The sequence below is a fragment of the Notolepis coatsorum genome, assembly GCF_963971535.1.
Source record: "Notolepis coatsorum genome assembly, chromosome: 13".
NCBI classification, from domain to species: domain Eukaryota; kingdom Metazoa; phylum Chordata; class Actinopteri; order Aulopiformes; family Paralepididae; genus Notolepis; species Notolepis coatsorum.
The window spans coordinates 31,947,186-31,965,267 of NC_140177.1; the positions used below are offsets into that span (position 1 = coordinate 31,947,186).

Here is an 18,082-nt window from a genome sequence, read left to right on the forward strand (position 1 = left end):
TTCTTTAGGTAGATTGTGTGTGTGCTAGGGTGCTTTTGGCCGTTTTTTTTTTTTTTTGTGACTCTAAGGTGGGCAGGGTGTGGCGCTGGTGCAGTAAAGATGGCTTCCATCAAGGACTTTGTTGATCACCCGTCTCATGACATGTTGGAGACGTTTTCCAAGGAACAACTTCTAGAACTTGCTGTACACTACAGGGTAGAGCTTACTGCAAGTGAGAAACGTTTGAAGCCAACTGCCTTGAGTGCTTTGAGGGTGTTACTCATTAGAGAGCAGGTGCTTGTGGTGAGGGTGGAGGAGCCTCCTTTGTCTGATGTGTCTCCGCTATTATCTGGTGCAGAGGGTGAGTGGAGGATTAGAGAGTTGGAGTTTAAGGAAAGACAGCTACTACAGGAGCGTGAGGAGAGGAGAGAGGAGCGTGAGCGTGAGCTTAAGGAGCGTGAGCTTAAGGAGAGGAGAGAGGAGCGTGAGCATGAGCATAAAGAGAGGAAAGAGGAGCGGGAGCTTAAGGAGAAACAAATGTTGCTGGAGCACGAGCGTGCGCAGAAGGAGCTTGAGTATAACCATGCTGCCTTGCAGGCAGGTGCTCTGCATTCAGAGTCACGTTCCGGTTTTGATGTAGGCAGGAATATTAGGATGGTGCCTCCATTTTTTGAGAAAGAGGTGGAAAGATATTTTCCCCTTTTTGAACGGGTGGCAACCACATTGAAGTGGCCTGATACAGCCTGGACACTGCTGCTGCAATGTGTTCTTGTTGGTAGGGCTCAAGAAGCCTATACTGCTCTGTCCCTTGAACAAAGCGCTGACTATGAGCTTGTTAAAGCTTCCATATTGAGGGCTTATGAGTTGGTCCCCGAGGCCTATCGTCAGCATTTTAGAGCATATCGCAGGTCGGAAGGACAGTCTTATGTTGAATTTGGAAGAGAGAAGGAGAACCTGTTTGACAGGTGGTGCACTTCTCAGAAAGCAGAGTCAAGAGAGCAGCTTAGACAGTTGATTCTCCTAGAGGAATTTAAAAGATGTGTTCCTGATACCGTTTCCACTCATCTAAACGAGCGTAGGGTATCGAAGATAGGCGACGCCGCTGTCTTCGCTGATGAGTTTGTGTTGACACACAAGTCCGTTTTTGTGGAGGACTACCGTGTTGAGTCCAGGGATAGGCGTCCTGTTCAGGGGGGCCGTTTCCCAAAACCTGTGTCTGCTGGTCAGTTAACTTCACCTCCTAGGCGGGGTGGTTCTGCTAGTGCATTCCCAGAAGGGATTATCTGTTTCTACTGTAAAGAACCTGGTCATATCGTTGCTGGGTGCCCCGTGCTTGAGCAGAAAAATTTCAGAACGGTGGCTCTGGTAGAAACCATATGCAGAACACCTATGCCAGCGTTAGATGGTGATGGGGAAAGTATTAAACGTGTGGACAAAGAGCTTGAGGGTTCCTCAAGATTTATGATGGATGGATTTGTTTCCCTGACTAATGCACTAGAGTCCAAACAGGCTATAACAATTTGGAGAGATACCGGTGCTTTTCAGTCCCTCATTCTGGAGGGGGTTTTGCCGTTTTCAGAAAACTCTTCTTTGCATTCCGGTGTCGTTGTTCGGGGCTTTGGGGGTGGATTTGTGGATGCACCTTTGCATGAGGTCACGCTCAATTCTCCCTTAGTATCGGGCAATGTTGTTGTGGGGGTATGTTCTTACATTCCCATAAGGGGGGTGTCCTTCATTCTAGGGAATGATTTGGCTGGTGACAAAGTGTTGGCTACTCCAGTTGTAACTCCCATTCCTATGATTTCTGAGGTCCCTAATGAGCTGGCACAGAAACATCCAGGAGTGTTCCCTGTGTGTGCTGTGACACGGGAAATGTCAAAGGACAAAAGTGATGTTGTTGATACTTCGACTTGGGACATTACACTTAGTGACACATTCTTTGTTGAATTGAAATGTGTACCTGTTGAGAATTTTGGAAAGCACACTGTGGATGTACCTCTGCATAATGATTCTCTTGATTGTGCCTTTGTGTTAGGCCCGGTGGTGAAACCAGGGTTGACATGCGTGCCGGAGAGGCATGTGGTAGGAGATGTTCTGGCAGCGCAGTGTCTCAAGGTTTTCCCAGCCTGTACGGTGGCTGAGGCCACGAACGAATTGGAGGATGAGTGTGGGAAGGATGCTATGAGAGGTGCTGTTGATTCATGTGTCACCGTTCTAGTTGAAGAGGCTACTAGGCCTGACTTAGGCTGCCAGCCTTCCCACAGTAGCTCTATTGTCCCTAATGTTTCACTTGTGGGCAGGGATGGTCCCAGTATGTCAGTTGATGATTCTGACATTGATCCACGTGTCCACACTGATTCTCTGCCATGCACTAGGTGTGATGGTCAACCTAGTTACCTGTGTCCTGTGGAGCAGGAGCCGCCTTCGCGACCTGGTCTGTTGAGTGGCAGCCATTTTGATCAGGACAATGTTATTCTGGGTGACGCCATTTTAGATGGTGTTCCAGACGTTTTTGTGACGGACGTATTGCCATGTTCCAGGGACGGTGGGGCTGTACCTGAGGCGGTACATCCTACTCTGGATGTTCACGTTTGCAGTTTCCTGAACTACCAGTGCCAGGTGGGATGGAGATGGACGCGGTGGTGGTATCAGAGATCTATGGTTTTTGTTTTTCTGTGTTCTGTCCTGTTGAGCGCAGTGAGATTAGTTCTCAGATTGATTTTGGTTTGCAGTCTATTTTTGACAGGTCGGTATCGGTGGAGGGGCCTGTTGAAAGGGGGCTCATATATGATGAGGTCTTGGTTGGTCGACGGGGTCCTAAGTCTTACGCCTCAGGGGAGGAGGCGCCTGCCCCACTGCAGCCATGTACCGCAGTGGCGGAACCTTTTGTGAGGTCTAGCTTGCCCGAGGGTCGGGACAGGGTTGTTTTTTGTTTTACACAGCATTGGCAAATGTTCCACAGTGGGGTGCATACAACACGGTTGGTGGTCGTGTTCGACAGGGGCCGGCCCGTTATCGCTGTTGTGGTAGTGGCCCTGACAACTAATGGGTCACAGTTGTTTTTTTTTGTTTATGGGTTTGATGTGTGTGGTTGCCTCTTGGGCAACCAGTTTGGTGGGGGAGGTGTTATGTACCATGACCTTGTTTGCTCCTGTGTCACTGGGCATGCAGGTGAGGGCTGCTAATTAGCTAATTAGTGCTGATTGGTTACCTGCTGGCAGCTTTAAAACCAGCCCTTGAGTCACACATGCAGGGTCTGTGGTTAGAGGAGTGTGGGGTTAAACAGATAGTTATCACGTTCTTCTATTCTTGTTTCTTTAGTTAGTATCAGTATTTCATGGTTAAAGTAGTCTTTTGGGTTAAACACAGGTTTTTAGTGTCGGTTTTGCACATAGGTTGCAGGCCTTTGAGCCAGGGTCGTAACACATGTAACAATGTTTATTTTAACTGGACATTGTCAGGAGAGATTACGATCCAAGTCCCCCAACACCTGACTTAGCGTGTTGTTTCTCTTAATTCCATAACTTGTGGTCTACTGTCTACGTTAGTTATGAAGCTAAACTTAGCATCATTGTGCTTCCATGTCGAAGGTATCGGCGAAAGATGGAGAAGAACATCTCGGTGATGACCATGGTCTTCAAGGAGTCCTCGCCAGGACACCAGTCCCGTTGTGAGGAGGACGACGTCATTGTCGCCATGGACAGCAAGAGCCAGCGGGTGCTGCACTACCAGAAGACGCAGGGCCTCAAGAGGCTGCAGTTCCCCATGGTGAGGTGAAAGCACGGCACGCTTGATCTTTCACACGGCGTAGCGCCTTGAGTGAACTGACCGATGACTCTCTCCTTTGTCGTACGCAGAACATTTTCCACAGTGGAAGCGATGAGTTTGAAATCCGACACGACCTCCTGGACTGTCACATCAGTATCTGTTCCCCGCAGGTCAGTGTCTAATGTCTGGATTCAGGAACTAAGGAACGCTGATGATGGCGGACGACAACATTCATTTCTTTCTTTCTTCTTCCCCCAGGTTGCTGAGCTCTTCACTGATAACTTTGACTACCAGACTAGGAATGACTTTGTCAGAGGGATGTTGGTCAACGAAGAGGTATAGTGGCAGGCATTATCGTAATCTCTCTGTATGACAGCATGCACGAGAATGCTGTATATACTGTATATATTTATTCTTACTGTACTATATATATATGTTTGTACATACCTGTTATATATTTTTTTTATTATTATTATTATCTTTTTCCCCCTTCTTTTTCCGTTTTTCTCCCATTTCAATGTTAGTCGTTATGCCAATTCCCAATCCCCTTCCTGGTCGTTGCGCACTCTACCCCCTACTGTCGGTCTGGGAGGGCGGAGACTATCACATGCTTCCTCCGACACATGTGTAGCCAGCCCACCGCTTCTTTTCACCTGGCAGCGCGGACTCTCCCTGGGAGAGTGTAACGTGTGGAAGGTCACACTACCTCTCCCAGATCCTTCCCTTGCTGTGCAGGTGCCCCGACCGAAATGTAGGAGTAGCTGTTTACAACGACCAGGACCCACCCACGCCGGCTTCCCACCCGCTAAGACTGCCAATTGTGTTAGTGTGGACGGTCGGCCAAGCCGGAGGCACCACAGCCGATCCCACTGGCTCTGTGGTGGTAGACAGACGCTTAGTCCACTGCGCTACCCGGCCGCCTCCTTTTTACATATCTGTAGATCTGTATATATCCCTTACCTACTCTTACTAGTTACACTGCTGGCCAGTATGAATACTACCATAGTGTTTTTATACCTGGCTGTATCACTATTAATACTACAACTCTGTACATACATCTGATTAGCACTATACTCATTTTATACCCAGTTTAATCACCTGTACTTCTTTTCGTTGCGCTGTACTTGTGCTGTATAATGATAAATACAAACATTTAAATATAATCTGATAATAATAATAAACGCTATTTGTATAGCACCTTTCATACACGATTTGCAGCATACAACAATATATTTGAATGTAACCTAATCGTCTCGATCTTACAGGTAGATTTTGAAATGAGGCTAATCCAGCGCAGCACAACAGAAGCCATAATAACCGCTCAACCTGTTGCACGTCGTATCTTGATCTTCTCTCCACCGTCCAGATCCTGGGCAACCAGATCCATCTGCACGTCACCAAGGATGGGTACGGCGCCCGGGTGTCCAACCTGCTGATGTACGACTCGGTGTCGTCGGACATGATCCGCCGCTGGGTCTACCCGCTCACCCCCGACGCCAACTTCACGGACCAGACGGGGCGCGGCTGCACGCACTCCCGCCACAACGTCTACCGCGGCTCCGGGGTCAGCCTCGGCCACGGCAGTCAGATGGTGGAGAACGTGCTGATCGGCTGCGACACCAGCATCGGCGCCAACTGCCACATCTCCAACAGCGTCATCGGGAACAACTGCACAATAGGTACCTACTACCTACCCAATACCAGTACTGGTATATCAGTACCAGTATACCAGTACCCAATACCAGTACCCAGTACCAGTATACCAGTACCCAGTATACCAGTACCCAATACCAGTACCGGTATACCGAATACCAGTACCGTTATACCAGTACCAATACTAGTATACCAGTACCCAATACTAGTACCCAATACCAGTACTAGTATACCAGTACCATTATATCAGTATACCAGTACCCAATACCAGTACTAGTGTATCAGTACCCAATACCAGTACTAGTATACCAGTACCCAATACCAGTACTAGTATACCAGGCAGAACCCAATACCAGTATTTGTATACCAGAACCCAGTACCAGTATATGAGTACCCAAAAGCAGTACCAGTATACCAGTACCAGTATACCAGTATCATCTAAAATTATACATAGAATAAACCCAGTTTCACCAGAGTTTGAAAATAGGAATTCTGAATGGATACGTTGACTTTCCTAATTGTGGTAAAAACAGGGTATCTGTAAGGTATTAAAAAGTATTAAATTCATAATTCTCAATTTACAGCCTTAAAAGTTATTAAAAAGTCTTACATTTAATTTGCATAGGTATTCAATTTTTTTCTTTGTGGGGAGCAGCCCGGCTGTCGGGAGATGAAATATTTCATATTAAATATATGAAATGTTTTTGTATTCAAGTCGTCATTTTTTGCAGGGCTATCGGGAGCTTGGTGCAGCCGCGAGTTCAGTGTCGCTATGTGTTTTCTTTTTTTTTGCTAGTATGGTCGTGAAATTTGGCTCTTAAGTGGTATTAAAAAGTCTTAAATTGAACTTGTTGAAACCTGCAGATACCCTGGAATAGGTTCATGGGTAATACCCTCTCTAATGTTCCAACAGGTGACAATGTGATCCTGGACCGTGCCTACATCTGGAGTGACGTTCACATCGCCAGCAACGTGGAGATAAGCCAGTCTGTGGTCTGTGACAAGGCTGAGGTCAAGGAGGCTGTTCGGCTAAACAAACATTGCGTCGTGGCGTACAACGTAAGCAAAACCATGGTGTGATGGATTTGACAAACCCTAATCTGAACACAACCGTAGGTAACTGTAATCTGCAGACCTTTCTCTCTTCCTTTTCCTTTATGCTTTTACGTCCAGTACTTAAAGGGGTATTTCACTTCAGTAAAACTTGTCAAGTTTCAGCAGTCTTACCTCTATCTAAAGTAATCTGGGGGCAACAGTGGCTCGGGAGGTAGAGCAGTCGTCTGGTAATCCAGAGGTTCCTGGTTCAATAGACCTGTCTCAAACCCTGCCCCTTTTCTTGATCCTCCAATCACAGCTGTCGCTTACCTCTGACTTCCTCGTTTGTACGAGGAAGTCAGAGGTAAGCGACAGCTGTGATTGGAGGATCAAGAAAAGAGGGCAGGGTTTTGAGACAGGTCCATTCCCACTCCTCCCGGGCAGCGTGTCGAAGTGTCCTTGAGTAAGACACTTAACCCCTAACTGCCCCTGATGAGCAGGTTGGCACCTTGCATGCCTCCACTGTCTGTGTGTGAGTGAATGGGTCAAATGTGAGGAACAAATTGTAAAGCGCTTTGGATAAAAGCGCTATATAAATGCAGTCCATTTACCATTTACCATCTACTAGTAAACTAGTAACCACTGCTGCCCCTGTCATCTGCTGTCAACACCACCATTCCTCCCAGATGTCAGGCTCCTTATTCACTTCCATTCATTTTGGGGAGCTACAGTAGCCTGAATATCATATCACGGTCGCTAGCTTACTTGTAGATGACTAGATAAGAGGTAAGACTGCTGATTTTTGGCAGGTTATACTAAAGTGAAATGTCGCTTTAATTCTGCTGGGTTATTTGTAGTTTTAGAATATGCGCTCTATCAGAACTCATGCGTGTAGGGCGGCCGGGTAGCGCAGCGGACTAAGCGTCTGTCTACCACCGCAGAGACACTGGTATCGAATCAAGCTGTCAGCGGTGCCTCCGGCTTGGCCGGTCGTCATACTGACACAATTGGCAGTGTCAGCGGGAGGGAAGCCGGTGGGTGGTATACTGGTTGTTGTAAACAGTGACTCCTACAGGTCGGTCAGGGCGCCTGCACAGCGAGGAAGGGATCTGGGTGAGGTAGTGTTGAATGCCCACGCTCGCTCTTAGGTCAGATCGATAACTTCATAACTCATTGGTCTGCCTATCTACACCTCAAACAGCGTCCTGTGAAGTGGTTGACACGCAGGACCAACCGAGTCTACAAAATGTTGTTGTTACCACTGACCGACAAGAGACAGCGAATGCACCGTTCCGACCCCCGTCAGTCATCGACCTTTAACATCGAGTGATTGAAGTTGCGGAATCTGTTATTTTATTTGCACTGGGAAGGACTCTCTATATTCAGAGGAGGTCCATTTCCCTAATCCGTTACACGTATTATCATTATATGGCTTTACTTGATAATCCCATTATACAGAATGCACCTTTAGTCCTTAATGCATAATCATAAGTCTCCGTTTACTCCGTAGGGATAAAGCCTATAGTTATAGTTATATCCCCATTATACAGAATGCACCTTTAGTCCTTAATGCATAATCATAAGTCTCCTTTTACTCCGTAGGGATAAAGCCTTTAGTCATAGTTATATCCCCATTATACAGAATGCACCTTTAGTCCTTAATGCATAATCATAAGTCTCCTTTTACTCCGTAGGGATAAAGCCTTTCTCCTCCTCCTCCGTCTGGGGAAAAAGTTCTTTTTTATATCATATATTAGGCACAATACAGGCACATTGGTGCACATTATCATTATTATTATTATTATTATTATTACTGGTAAAGTTACAATGCAAAAATACATCTCCATCCTTACCCGTCTTTTTGGGAAAAATAGAAGGCAAAACGTGGTTTCCAAAAGAAGATTGTTTTTATTTTTTAACAGTAGAAAATTACATTTAAGGGTTCAGTTTCATTTATAAAAGTACACAGGTTTTTCAGCTTACTATATATCAGGTTTCAGTCCTCTCCTCAAAATCTCTCAAAAAAGTCTCTAAGTAACATTCTTCTTCTCTCTCCAGCTCAGTGTAAAAATCTCACTCTGCTCTCGCCAGTTGGCCCTTTTTATAAGGTCCGTCACGTCACGCCATCGTCAGTACATAGCTCCAATCACCGTACATTACGTGTCATATCCCTCCTTCAGTTATTTGTTACTTTGCAGTTACATATCAAATCAAGTAATTTATAAGAATACAATGCCCCTCTGACTAGCGCCCCCCCTTCTTGGCCTTGCATTCCAGCCGGTCACTTCTCTACTGCATGGGGCCTCTTTCGTTCTGAGACGAGGGCGAGGCAGACTTCCGTAATATATCTTACATAGCCCACCACATACATATACAGAGATATACAGGTACAATACAGTACTCGGTGTACTATATTACATTAGTTTACATTACATTATAGTCATTATAGTCTGCTCTCCTCTCCTTCCTCTTCTGATTCAAGACTTCAACCAGCAACCCTCCCCGTCTGAAAGGGTTTAACATTACACAGCTCTTTCTCCTCCGTCCCTGTCTCTCTCCTCTCCAGAGGCCCAACATTCTGTTGGTTCACTCCCTTTTCACAGCTTTTCACAGACATTTTCTATGGAGACATTTAAAGGCTCAGTTCCATTTTTTATAAGAGAGAGTTCAGTTCCAAGATTTATACTGGTCATATAGGAACGACCCAGGATGTCATTGTCAAAAAGTGTCACTTGTTCTGTGGCACATCTCACCCACTCTGTCATTCTGGGCGGTCATTGTCCATCATCAACTGAATAATGAAGCATATAATTACATGTGAAAAAAGGTATATACGGTCATATAGGAATGACCCAGGATGTCATTGTCAAAAGTGTCACTTGTTCTGTGGCACGTCTCACCCACTCTGTCATTCTGGGCGGTCATTGTCCATCATCAACTGAATAATGAAGCATATAATTACATGTGAAAAAAGGTATATACGGCTATATTGTTACATAAACAACAACAAAAAATTCAAAATAGAAATCACTGTTCTTCTTTAGAGAACAGGGCTTTTGCTTTTTAAAAATTGTAATCACTGTTCTTTCTCAGAGAACAGGGCTCTTGCTTCTTTTTTTGATTATATTTCTACCAACATTTTTATGTCATTGGTAAGGTGATTTTGATGACTTTCGTGCTTTCTTCGGCCTCTCGTAGTCCGCCCAGCCTCTGGAAGATGGTGGCGATGCACTTGTACCGGGGACTTCTTGTCTTGACCCCCCGGATCGAGAGGCCAGGGATCTTGGGTCTGGCAGGCCTTGACCTTTTTCACCTCCCCTGACTTCTTGACCGACCACACTACTGTGCTCGGTGGAGGGCAGGACAGGATAAATCTTCGGGTCCCTCCGCGCATAACGGATTCCAGATTGAACTTTGATGTTGGACGTGCTCATCTTAGGATAAAAGATCAAATCCATTCTATAATATTCGCAGCTGTTTCCCCAGCTCTTGACGGTCGCCCATGTCTTGCCGAAATTTGTGTCACCCTCTCGGGTAACCATGTAGATCTTCACCCAGGCCGGGAGGATACCGGCCCAGTTACCTCCCACCAGAACATGGGCGACACTGGATCTCTCTTCTGACGCACCGTCCAAGTAGAAGAAGTCCTCGTACTGCATCCTGGTGAAAGGGTCAGAATAAGGTCTTCTCCCGGGTTTTATTCCCACTATGTCAGGCCAACTGGCAGGGGACTTAAGTTCTTCATTTGTCATCATTCTGCCAGTTCCTGTATATAACTGAGATCGTTGGCCGTCATCTACAACGTCCCATTTCCCTCTCTGGAGCGTTATTTTCTTCATCCAGGTTACTCCTAGGCCCAGAGACAATTTATCCTCCGGTGTTGTCATCGCAGTTGCTGTCTGTCCCTGGTCAGGCATTTTTGGTGAAACCAGACTTGGTGATGATGACACGAGGGCCGCTCTCAATCTATCAAGGGGGTCTTGATCCAAAATACTCAATACGCTATCACCATGTAACATAAGTTCGTCTGAGATGGTATATCCCTTAACCGCCATTCTCCGGTGGTGTCTGTTCGTTCCAGCGTTTCTGACCAGTGTGTGAGAGAGACACCACTGGTCCTCTTTTATCTTCATTTCAGAAGAGGCTCCGTCATAGTTGAAGGCCAAATTCTCTTTTTTGCATAATTTACGGCCCTCCCTGACCGGGAGAGGAGGCCCATACGACGTAGTAGATTTATTGTAATAATGACCCCTATTATCACAATGCAGGGGAGAGCCCATCTCACTATCCCCTCCACCACCGCCCTGGCTGTCTGTACCATGGAAGTGGCAAAATTCCAAACATCACCTACTCCATCTGCCACGGCCCCCCCTATATCTTCAGCTGCACGCCCGATAATGGTACCGAGTACTATCGCAAATTGAGTTATGTCTCTCCTCCTGCTCCATTCGTCCACATGCGATGCCCTATCCTGTGAACAGGACCCGTTTGTCATGTTGTTAGCATGCGAAATGGGAAAAACACCATCCAGGTAGAATCCTCTTGTTGTCCAGCCAAACCCCGGACCCAGCCCTCCTCCCGTTTCCAAATAATCAGATATGGGTTTCCATGGGGATACAAAGTCAAACAGGGCCTTGTTGCATCCCGTACAGGTGTTAAACAGATGGTGATTGTTTCCCCGTCTGTTATTGCAGTACTGGGTATTGATGAAATTCCATCGGTTCAACAGGTATGCCTCCGGTGGCCAATAGTAGGGGAATCCTCTATCCAGGGTGTGTTCAAACAGTGTTGCTAGGGGTCCGCATTTTGAAGTTTTTGCCTGCCATGTGGCTTCATTCTGTCTATCTCCCCATTTCGCAGTGGGAGAAGAGCGGTAGCAGTTAGCCACTATCAAGGGGATGCTCACCTGCCGGGGGAATTTTGAGTCATAATACAGTGTTCCACCCTCCCCCGAAACTGCCCTCCATCTCATTAGGTCACTGGTGTCCCGTGAGGTTGGAGAGTCAAACCAGTGCATATTACTCCATGCATGTTCCTGCGGCGGAGGGTTACGCACAATGTAGTACCTTTCTACCATTCTTCGAGGGTCGCATCCTATCTCCTGAGCCTTAGCCAGAGGGAGAGTGCCCCAATGGATCCACATACTGTTAATCCCATCCCGGGATCTCCCCCTAGTCAGGGTCCTAGTAGAAGCTAGGTCCACCATAGCTGAGGTAGCTTCCTCCACATGTAGGTGCGGATAAGTATCCTTCTCTGTACACAGACTCTGATCATTCTGCGTACCATACTGTTTCCCCCATCTACCATAAGTTGTTCCGGGGTAGGCCCCGAGCTGGGCCCCCGTCGCTCTGAAGCTTGGTTCCAGACCCCACCTCATTATGTAGCCACTAGAGGTCTTTCTAGTGAGAATAAGAGGTGGGGGTATTAGGATTTCGCCTAATTGTCTCTCTTTAATGTTTACCATAGTGAATGGTAGCTGTGAGAGGTATATCCTGTTCAGGCCGTTCCTGGACCTGAGCCTCCGGCAGAGTGTCTTGTCTGGGGGTCGAGATGGCGATTGTGGGGTCACGTGGCTGTGACTCTCCACACCCCCTCTGCCATCTCGGTACCTTGTTACCCTGGTAGCCGGCGGGAAGACTTGCATCTGTTGTTCCCTGGCTGGACGGCTCGACAGGATAGGGGTCACGTTGTTGCTTGGTATCCGGCGGGAAGACTTGCATCTGTTGTTCCCGGCCGATGCACCCAGGCTGTTGTCGTCTTGGTCATCTTGGTCACCTTGGTCATCTTGGTCATCTTGGTCATCTTGGGGTCACCCCCTCTGACCTCTTGGATCTCTCCCATAGTTTGAGGTAGGTTGATTCGTCACTTCTCGGGCGACCCCCACGGGTTCCCGAGAATTGTAGCAGCAGTCCTCTATTGAAGTGTGGTTGGCCTGGTCGTGTGACCCTGTCCGTAGGCCTCGCAGGACATCACAGATACAGTCCACAGAGGACTCATTTCTTTTCTCTCTTTCAGGTCCATTCAGGGCTCTCGTCGCCCTGTAACCTGGGTCCAGGCCGATGTCTCTCTGTCCGGTCTGGGAGGTCTAGGAGGTCTGGGAGGTCTGGGAGGTCTGGGAGGTCCAGATGAGGACCCTGAGGATGCTCTGTAGCTTGACCTATCCCGGTCTTCCTCCATTTCCGATTTCTGACCTGAGTCAGTATATTCCTTCTTGCCATTCGCTGCGTCGTCCACTGACTCCGGGGGACAGCCCCCCCCCCCCCCCCCCGTCTAAGAGTGTGGCACTGGTTCAGGTTTTGTCCCCCTCACCAGCGCACATTGTTCACAGATCTTTCGGACTGTTGTTTCCGTCCACTTCCTTCTTGCACAGGGGGTCTACCCTGTGTTGTGCTTGTCTCGGTCCAGACTGGGTAGTTAGTTACTTTTTTATGTCTGGTATTAGCTCCGGCTAGTTAGCCAGCTTGTAGATTCAGGCTATGTAGCCTCTTATAGACTCAGCCCCTGCTGATAACACCAGCCTGTATTATTACGCCGGTTCCACTTCCGTCACAGTAGCAGGACTTATGCATGACTTATTTTGAACTTATGTTCTTAGCCCCGGAACCTCCAATCCGTTTTGACAGACCTATAAACCAGTGACTTGGCCGCCCAAGCACCACAGCGTCCTGTGCCAGGTTGCACTTGCTTGAGTGTCATGTGTCAGGGCCCCAGAAGGTAATTTCTCCCTTTGTTGCCCTTATCTCTGCTTGCTGCTCGGGGGTTAGTTTCTCCATCTTATCCCCTGAATCTTGACCGGGGGTCTTTACCTCTCTTTCCATCATTTGGGCCATTGAAGCCTCGTTGGTGAGCTAGCGTCTCCTTGTGCTAGCTTCTCTTTAGCTGTTACTCAATATGTTGAGTAATCAGAACTGTGTTCAGTTTCAGAGGTATTTAGCTCCCCATCCTGTTCAGGCTCAGACTCAGTTTCACCTGAAGGCGTCATCTGTGGCCTCGGGTTCTGATCCTTCATCTGAATATCGCCATCCTCCTCTTCTTGGTTTTTTCCATTTCCACACTCGTCATTGATAGTGCGTCGCCGTGTTCTTGAGCGAGACACATCACCCCTTACTGCCCCCGTTAAGCAGGTTGGCACCTTGCATGGCTGCCTCCGCCGTCTGTGTCTCTGAAGCCCTTGCAGGTTCCGGAAGCTCATGTAACACTGGTCACAGTAGTATGGTTTCTCTTGTGTGTGTACCATGTGGTGTAGTGTAAGGTTACGCTTCGCCTTGAAGCTCTTTCCACACTGGTCACAGCAGTAAGGTTTCTCTTCTGTGTGTACCGTGTGGTGAATTCTAAGCTCTCTCTTCGTCTTGAAGGCCTTCTCACACTGGGCGCAACCGTAAGGTTTATTTTCTGTGTGTACCACGTGGTGACGTCTAAGGTGATCCTTCGCCTTGAAGCTCCTTCCACACTGGTCACAGCAGTAAGGTTTCTCTTCTGTGTGTACCGTGTGGTGACTTTTAAGTTCTGCCTTCGTCTTGAAGGTCTTCCCACACTGGACACAGCAGTAAGGTTTCTCTTCTGTGTGTACCACGTGGTGTTGTTTAAGTTCTGCCTTCGTCTTGAAGGTCTTCCCACACTGGTCACAACCGTAAGGTTTATTTTCTGTGTGTACCATGTGGTGACGTCTAAGGTGATCCTTCGCCTTGAAGCTCCTTCCACACTGGTCACAGCAGTAAGGTTTCTCTTCTGTGTGTACCGTGTGGTGACTTTTAAGATGATGCTTTGTCTTGAAGCTCTTTCCACACTGGACACAGCAGTAAGGTTTCTCCCCTGTGCCAATTACGGCTTGCTGTACAGCCGGCAGCTCTGGGTATTGTGATTTGCTTGGTTCTGTGAATTCCTCCCTTGTGGTCCTCACCCCTGCTTGCTGTTCTGGGGTTAGTGCGGCCCACTTGTCTGGAGACAGGTATATGTAATTCATCTTCCGGGATTTAATTTCCTCCCGTCTTGCCCTCGTCTCCGCTTGCCGTTCTGGGGTTAACGCCCCCCAGTCGTCTGCAGAGAGGTATTCGATGCCGGAAGGATCCTTTTTCCTTGTTCTCTCCTTGGTCGTTTTCGGGGGAGGCTCCTGGGAGGCCCCCCCTTTGTCAGATAGCATTTTAACTTGGTCATACAGCATACATTCGATACGTAGCTGGTCTTGTGACCATGCTGCGCATCGGGCTGCCAGTGGGTTACCCCCTGGGACTCCTCTGAGTAGCTTTTCAAGCAGTGAGCATGATCCTTGCATAGGTGTTCCATTCATGACTGATCCTGCTGCATCAGTGAGAGACATGCTCCCGCCTCGCACCTGTGCGATTAGTTTCTCCACCATCTTATACCCTGGATCTTGACCGGGGGTCCTTACTTCTCTTTCCATCAGTTGGTCCATTGAGGCCCTTTCGGGGATCTCTAGTCCTTTGAGATGTCTCAACATGCTGGCTAGCGTCTCGTGTGCTTGTATCTCCTGAGCGAGCATCTGCTGCGCCAGCTTCTCATGAGCTAGCATCTGCTGCGCCAGTTTCTTCTGAGCTACCCGTGCCAACTTCTCCTGAGCTAGCATCTGCCGCGCCAGCCTCTCCTGAGCTACCTGGGCTAGCATCTCCTGGGCTGGCTTCTCTTGTGCTAGCTCCTCCTGAGCTAGCTTCTGGCGTGCCAGCTCCTCCTGAGCTAGCATCTCTCGTGCTGGCTCCTCCTGAGCTAGCTTCTCTCGTGCTAGCTCCTCCTGAGCTAGCTTCTCTCGTGCTAGCTCCTCTTGAGCTAGCTTCTCTCGTGCTAGCTCCTCCTGAGCTAGCTTCTCTCGTGCTAGCTCCTCTTGAGCTAGCTTCTCTCGTGCTAGCTCCTCCTGAGCTAGCTTCTCTCGTGCTAGCTCCTCTTGAGCTAGCTTCTCTCGTGCTAGCTCCTCCTGAGCTAGCTTCTCTCGTGCTAGCTCCTCTTGAGCTAGCTTCTCGTGTGCTAGCTCCTCTTGAGCTAGCTTTTCTTGTGCTAGCTCCTCCTGAGCTAGCTTCTGGCGTGCCAGCTCCTCTTGAGCTAGCTTCTCTCGTGCTAGCTCCTCCTGAGCTAGCTTCTCTCGTGCTAGCTCCTCTTGAGCTAGCTTCTCTCGTGCTAGCTCCTCCTGAGCTAGCTTCTCTCGTGCTAGCTCCTCCTGAGCTAGCTTCTCTCGTGCTAGCTCCTCTTGAGCTAGCTTCTCTCGTGCTGGCTCCTCTTGAGCTGGCTTCTCTCGTGCTAGCTCCTCTTGAGCTAGCTTCTCTCGTGCTAGCTCCTCCTGAGCTAGCTTCTCTCGTGCTAGCTCCTCTTGAGCTAGCTTCTCTCGTGCTAGCTCCTCTTGAGCTAGCTTTTCTTGTGCTAGCTCCTCCTGAGCTAGCTTCTGGCGTGCCAGCTCCTCTTGAGCTAGCTTCTCTCGTGCTAGCTCCTCCTGAGCTAGCTTCTCTCGTGCTAGCTCCTCTTGAGCTAGCTTCTCTCGTGCTAGCTCCTCCTGAGCTAGCTTCTCTCGTGCTAGCTCCTCTTGAGCTAGCTTCTCTCGTGCTAGCTCCTCTTGAGCTAGCTTCTCTCGTGCTAGCTTCTCCTGAGCTAGCTTCTGGGTGTTAGCACTGGCTTGTTAGCCGATGTAGTGCTAGTTAGCTTCCGTCTGGCTACGGCCAGCTCCTGGGTCTTCCGTCTAGCCAGCTCATGGGTCGCACCGTCTGGCTAGCTCATGGGTCTTCCGTCTGGCTAGGGCCAGCTCATGGGTGTTAGCACTGGCTTGTTAGCCGATGTAGTGCTAGTTAGCTTCGCCTTTCTGTGAACGGTCGTTTTGACTTCGCTTCACATCCACTCTCCCATACTCACATACGGTATCTTTGGGCTAGGTAGCCATCCAGCTCGCCTTTCTGTGAACGGTCGTTTTGACTGCGCTTCACATCCAGTCTCCCATACTCACATACGGTATCTTTGGGCTAGGTAGCCATCCAGCTCGCCTTTCTGTGAACGGTCGTTTTGACTGCGCTTCACATCCAGTCTCCCATACTCACATACGGTATCTTTGGGCTAGGTAGCCCTCGCCTTTCTGTGAACGGCCGTTTTGGCTTCGCTTCACATCCAGTCTCCCCTTACAAACAGTGTCTTTGGGCTAGGAAGCCCTCGCTTTTCTGTGAACAAAGCATGAAAGTGATCTTTGCATTGCAACTTCACCCAGCAGAATTTTTACAGTAATCACAAAAATATACTTTAAGCGTGATCCTTTGTTTAAGTAGAACCTCCTACTTTTTTTTTTTTTGACTGTAAGAAAACATTACGTAACTTTTTAGTCATGAGTAAACCTTTTTACCGCAATCACAAAAATATACTTTAAGCGTGATCCTTTGTTTAAGTAGAACCTCCTACTTTTTTTTTTTTGACTGTAAGAAAACATTACGTAACTTTTTAGTCATGAGTAAACCTTTTTACCGCAATCACAAAAATATACTTTAAGCGTGATCCTTTGTTTAAGTAGAACCTCCTACTTTTTTTTTTTTTTGACTGTAAGAAAACATTACGTAACTTTTTAGTCATGAGTAAACCTTTTTACCGCAATCACAAAAATATACTTTAAGCGTGATCCTTTGTTTAAGTAGAACCTCCTACTTTTTTCTTTTTTGACTGTAAGAAAACATTACGTAACTTTTTAGTCATGAGTAAACCTTTTTACCGCAATCACAAAAATATACTTTAAGCGTGATCCTTTGTTTAAGTAGAACCTCCTACTTTTTTTTTTTTTTTGACTGTAAGAAAACATTACGTAACTTTTTAGTCATGAGTAAACCTTTTTACCGCAATCACAAAAATATACTTTAAGCGTGATCCTTTGTTTAAGTAGAACCTCCTACTTTTTTCTTTTTTGACTGTAAGAAAACATTACGTAACTTTTTAGTCATGAGTAAACCTTTTTACCGCAATCACAAAAATATACTTTAAGCGTGATCCTTTGTTTAAGTAGAACCTCCTACTTTTTTCTTTTTTGACTGTAAGAAAACATTACGTAACTTTTTAGTCATGAGTAAACCTTTTTACCGCAATCACAAAAATATACTTTAAGCGTGATCCTTTGTTTAAGTAGAACCTCCTACTTTTTTGATTTTGCCAAGTCTGTAATTTAATTTTTACTCCAGAGGATTTTGACAGTAGTCCTGTCTTCTTCGGCCGTTTTAGCACCTATTTTGGTTAGTATAAACGCACATCGCCAGGGACGCCATGTTGAATGCCCACGCTCGCTCTTAGGTCAGATCGATAACTTCATAACTCATTGGTCTGCCTATCTACACCTCAAACAGCGTCCTGTGAAGTGGTTGACACGCAGGACCAACCGAGTCTACAAAATGTTGTTGTTACCACTGACCGACAAGAGACAGCGAATGCACCGTTCCGACCCCCGTCAGTCATCGACCTTTAACATCGAGTGATTGAAGTTGCGGAATCTGTTATTTTATTTGCACTGGGAAGGACTCTCTATATTCAGAGGAGGTCCATTTCCCTAATCCGTTACACGTATTATCATTATATGGCTTTACTTGATAATCCCATTATACAGAATGCACCTTTAGTCCTTAATGCATAATCATAAGTCTCCGTTTACTCCGTAGGGATAAAGCCTATAGTTATAGTTATATCC

General features: G+C 47.3%; 1 protein-coding gene across 1 annotated transcript in view; it reads left to right on the forward strand.

Annotated features, from left to right (window-relative positions):
- eif2b5 (eukaryotic translation initiation factor 2B, subunit 5 epsilon) overlaps positions 1 to 18,082 on the forward strand; it is a 55,218-nt gene that overhangs the window by 20,964 nt on the left and 16,172 nt on the right. The window contains exons 4-8 of the mRNA XM_084326962.1: positions 3,570 to 3,747; positions 3,837 to 3,917; positions 4,006 to 4,083; positions 5,114 to 5,426; positions 6,314 to 6,459. Of these exons, the coding sequence (XP_084183088.1) occupies positions 3,570 to 3,747; positions 3,837 to 3,917; positions 4,006 to 4,083; positions 5,114 to 5,426; positions 6,314 to 6,459 (796 nt within the window). The remainder of the gene's footprint in view (positions 1 to 3,569; positions 3,748 to 3,836; positions 3,918 to 4,005; positions 4,084 to 5,113; positions 5,427 to 6,313; positions 6,460 to 18,082) is intronic.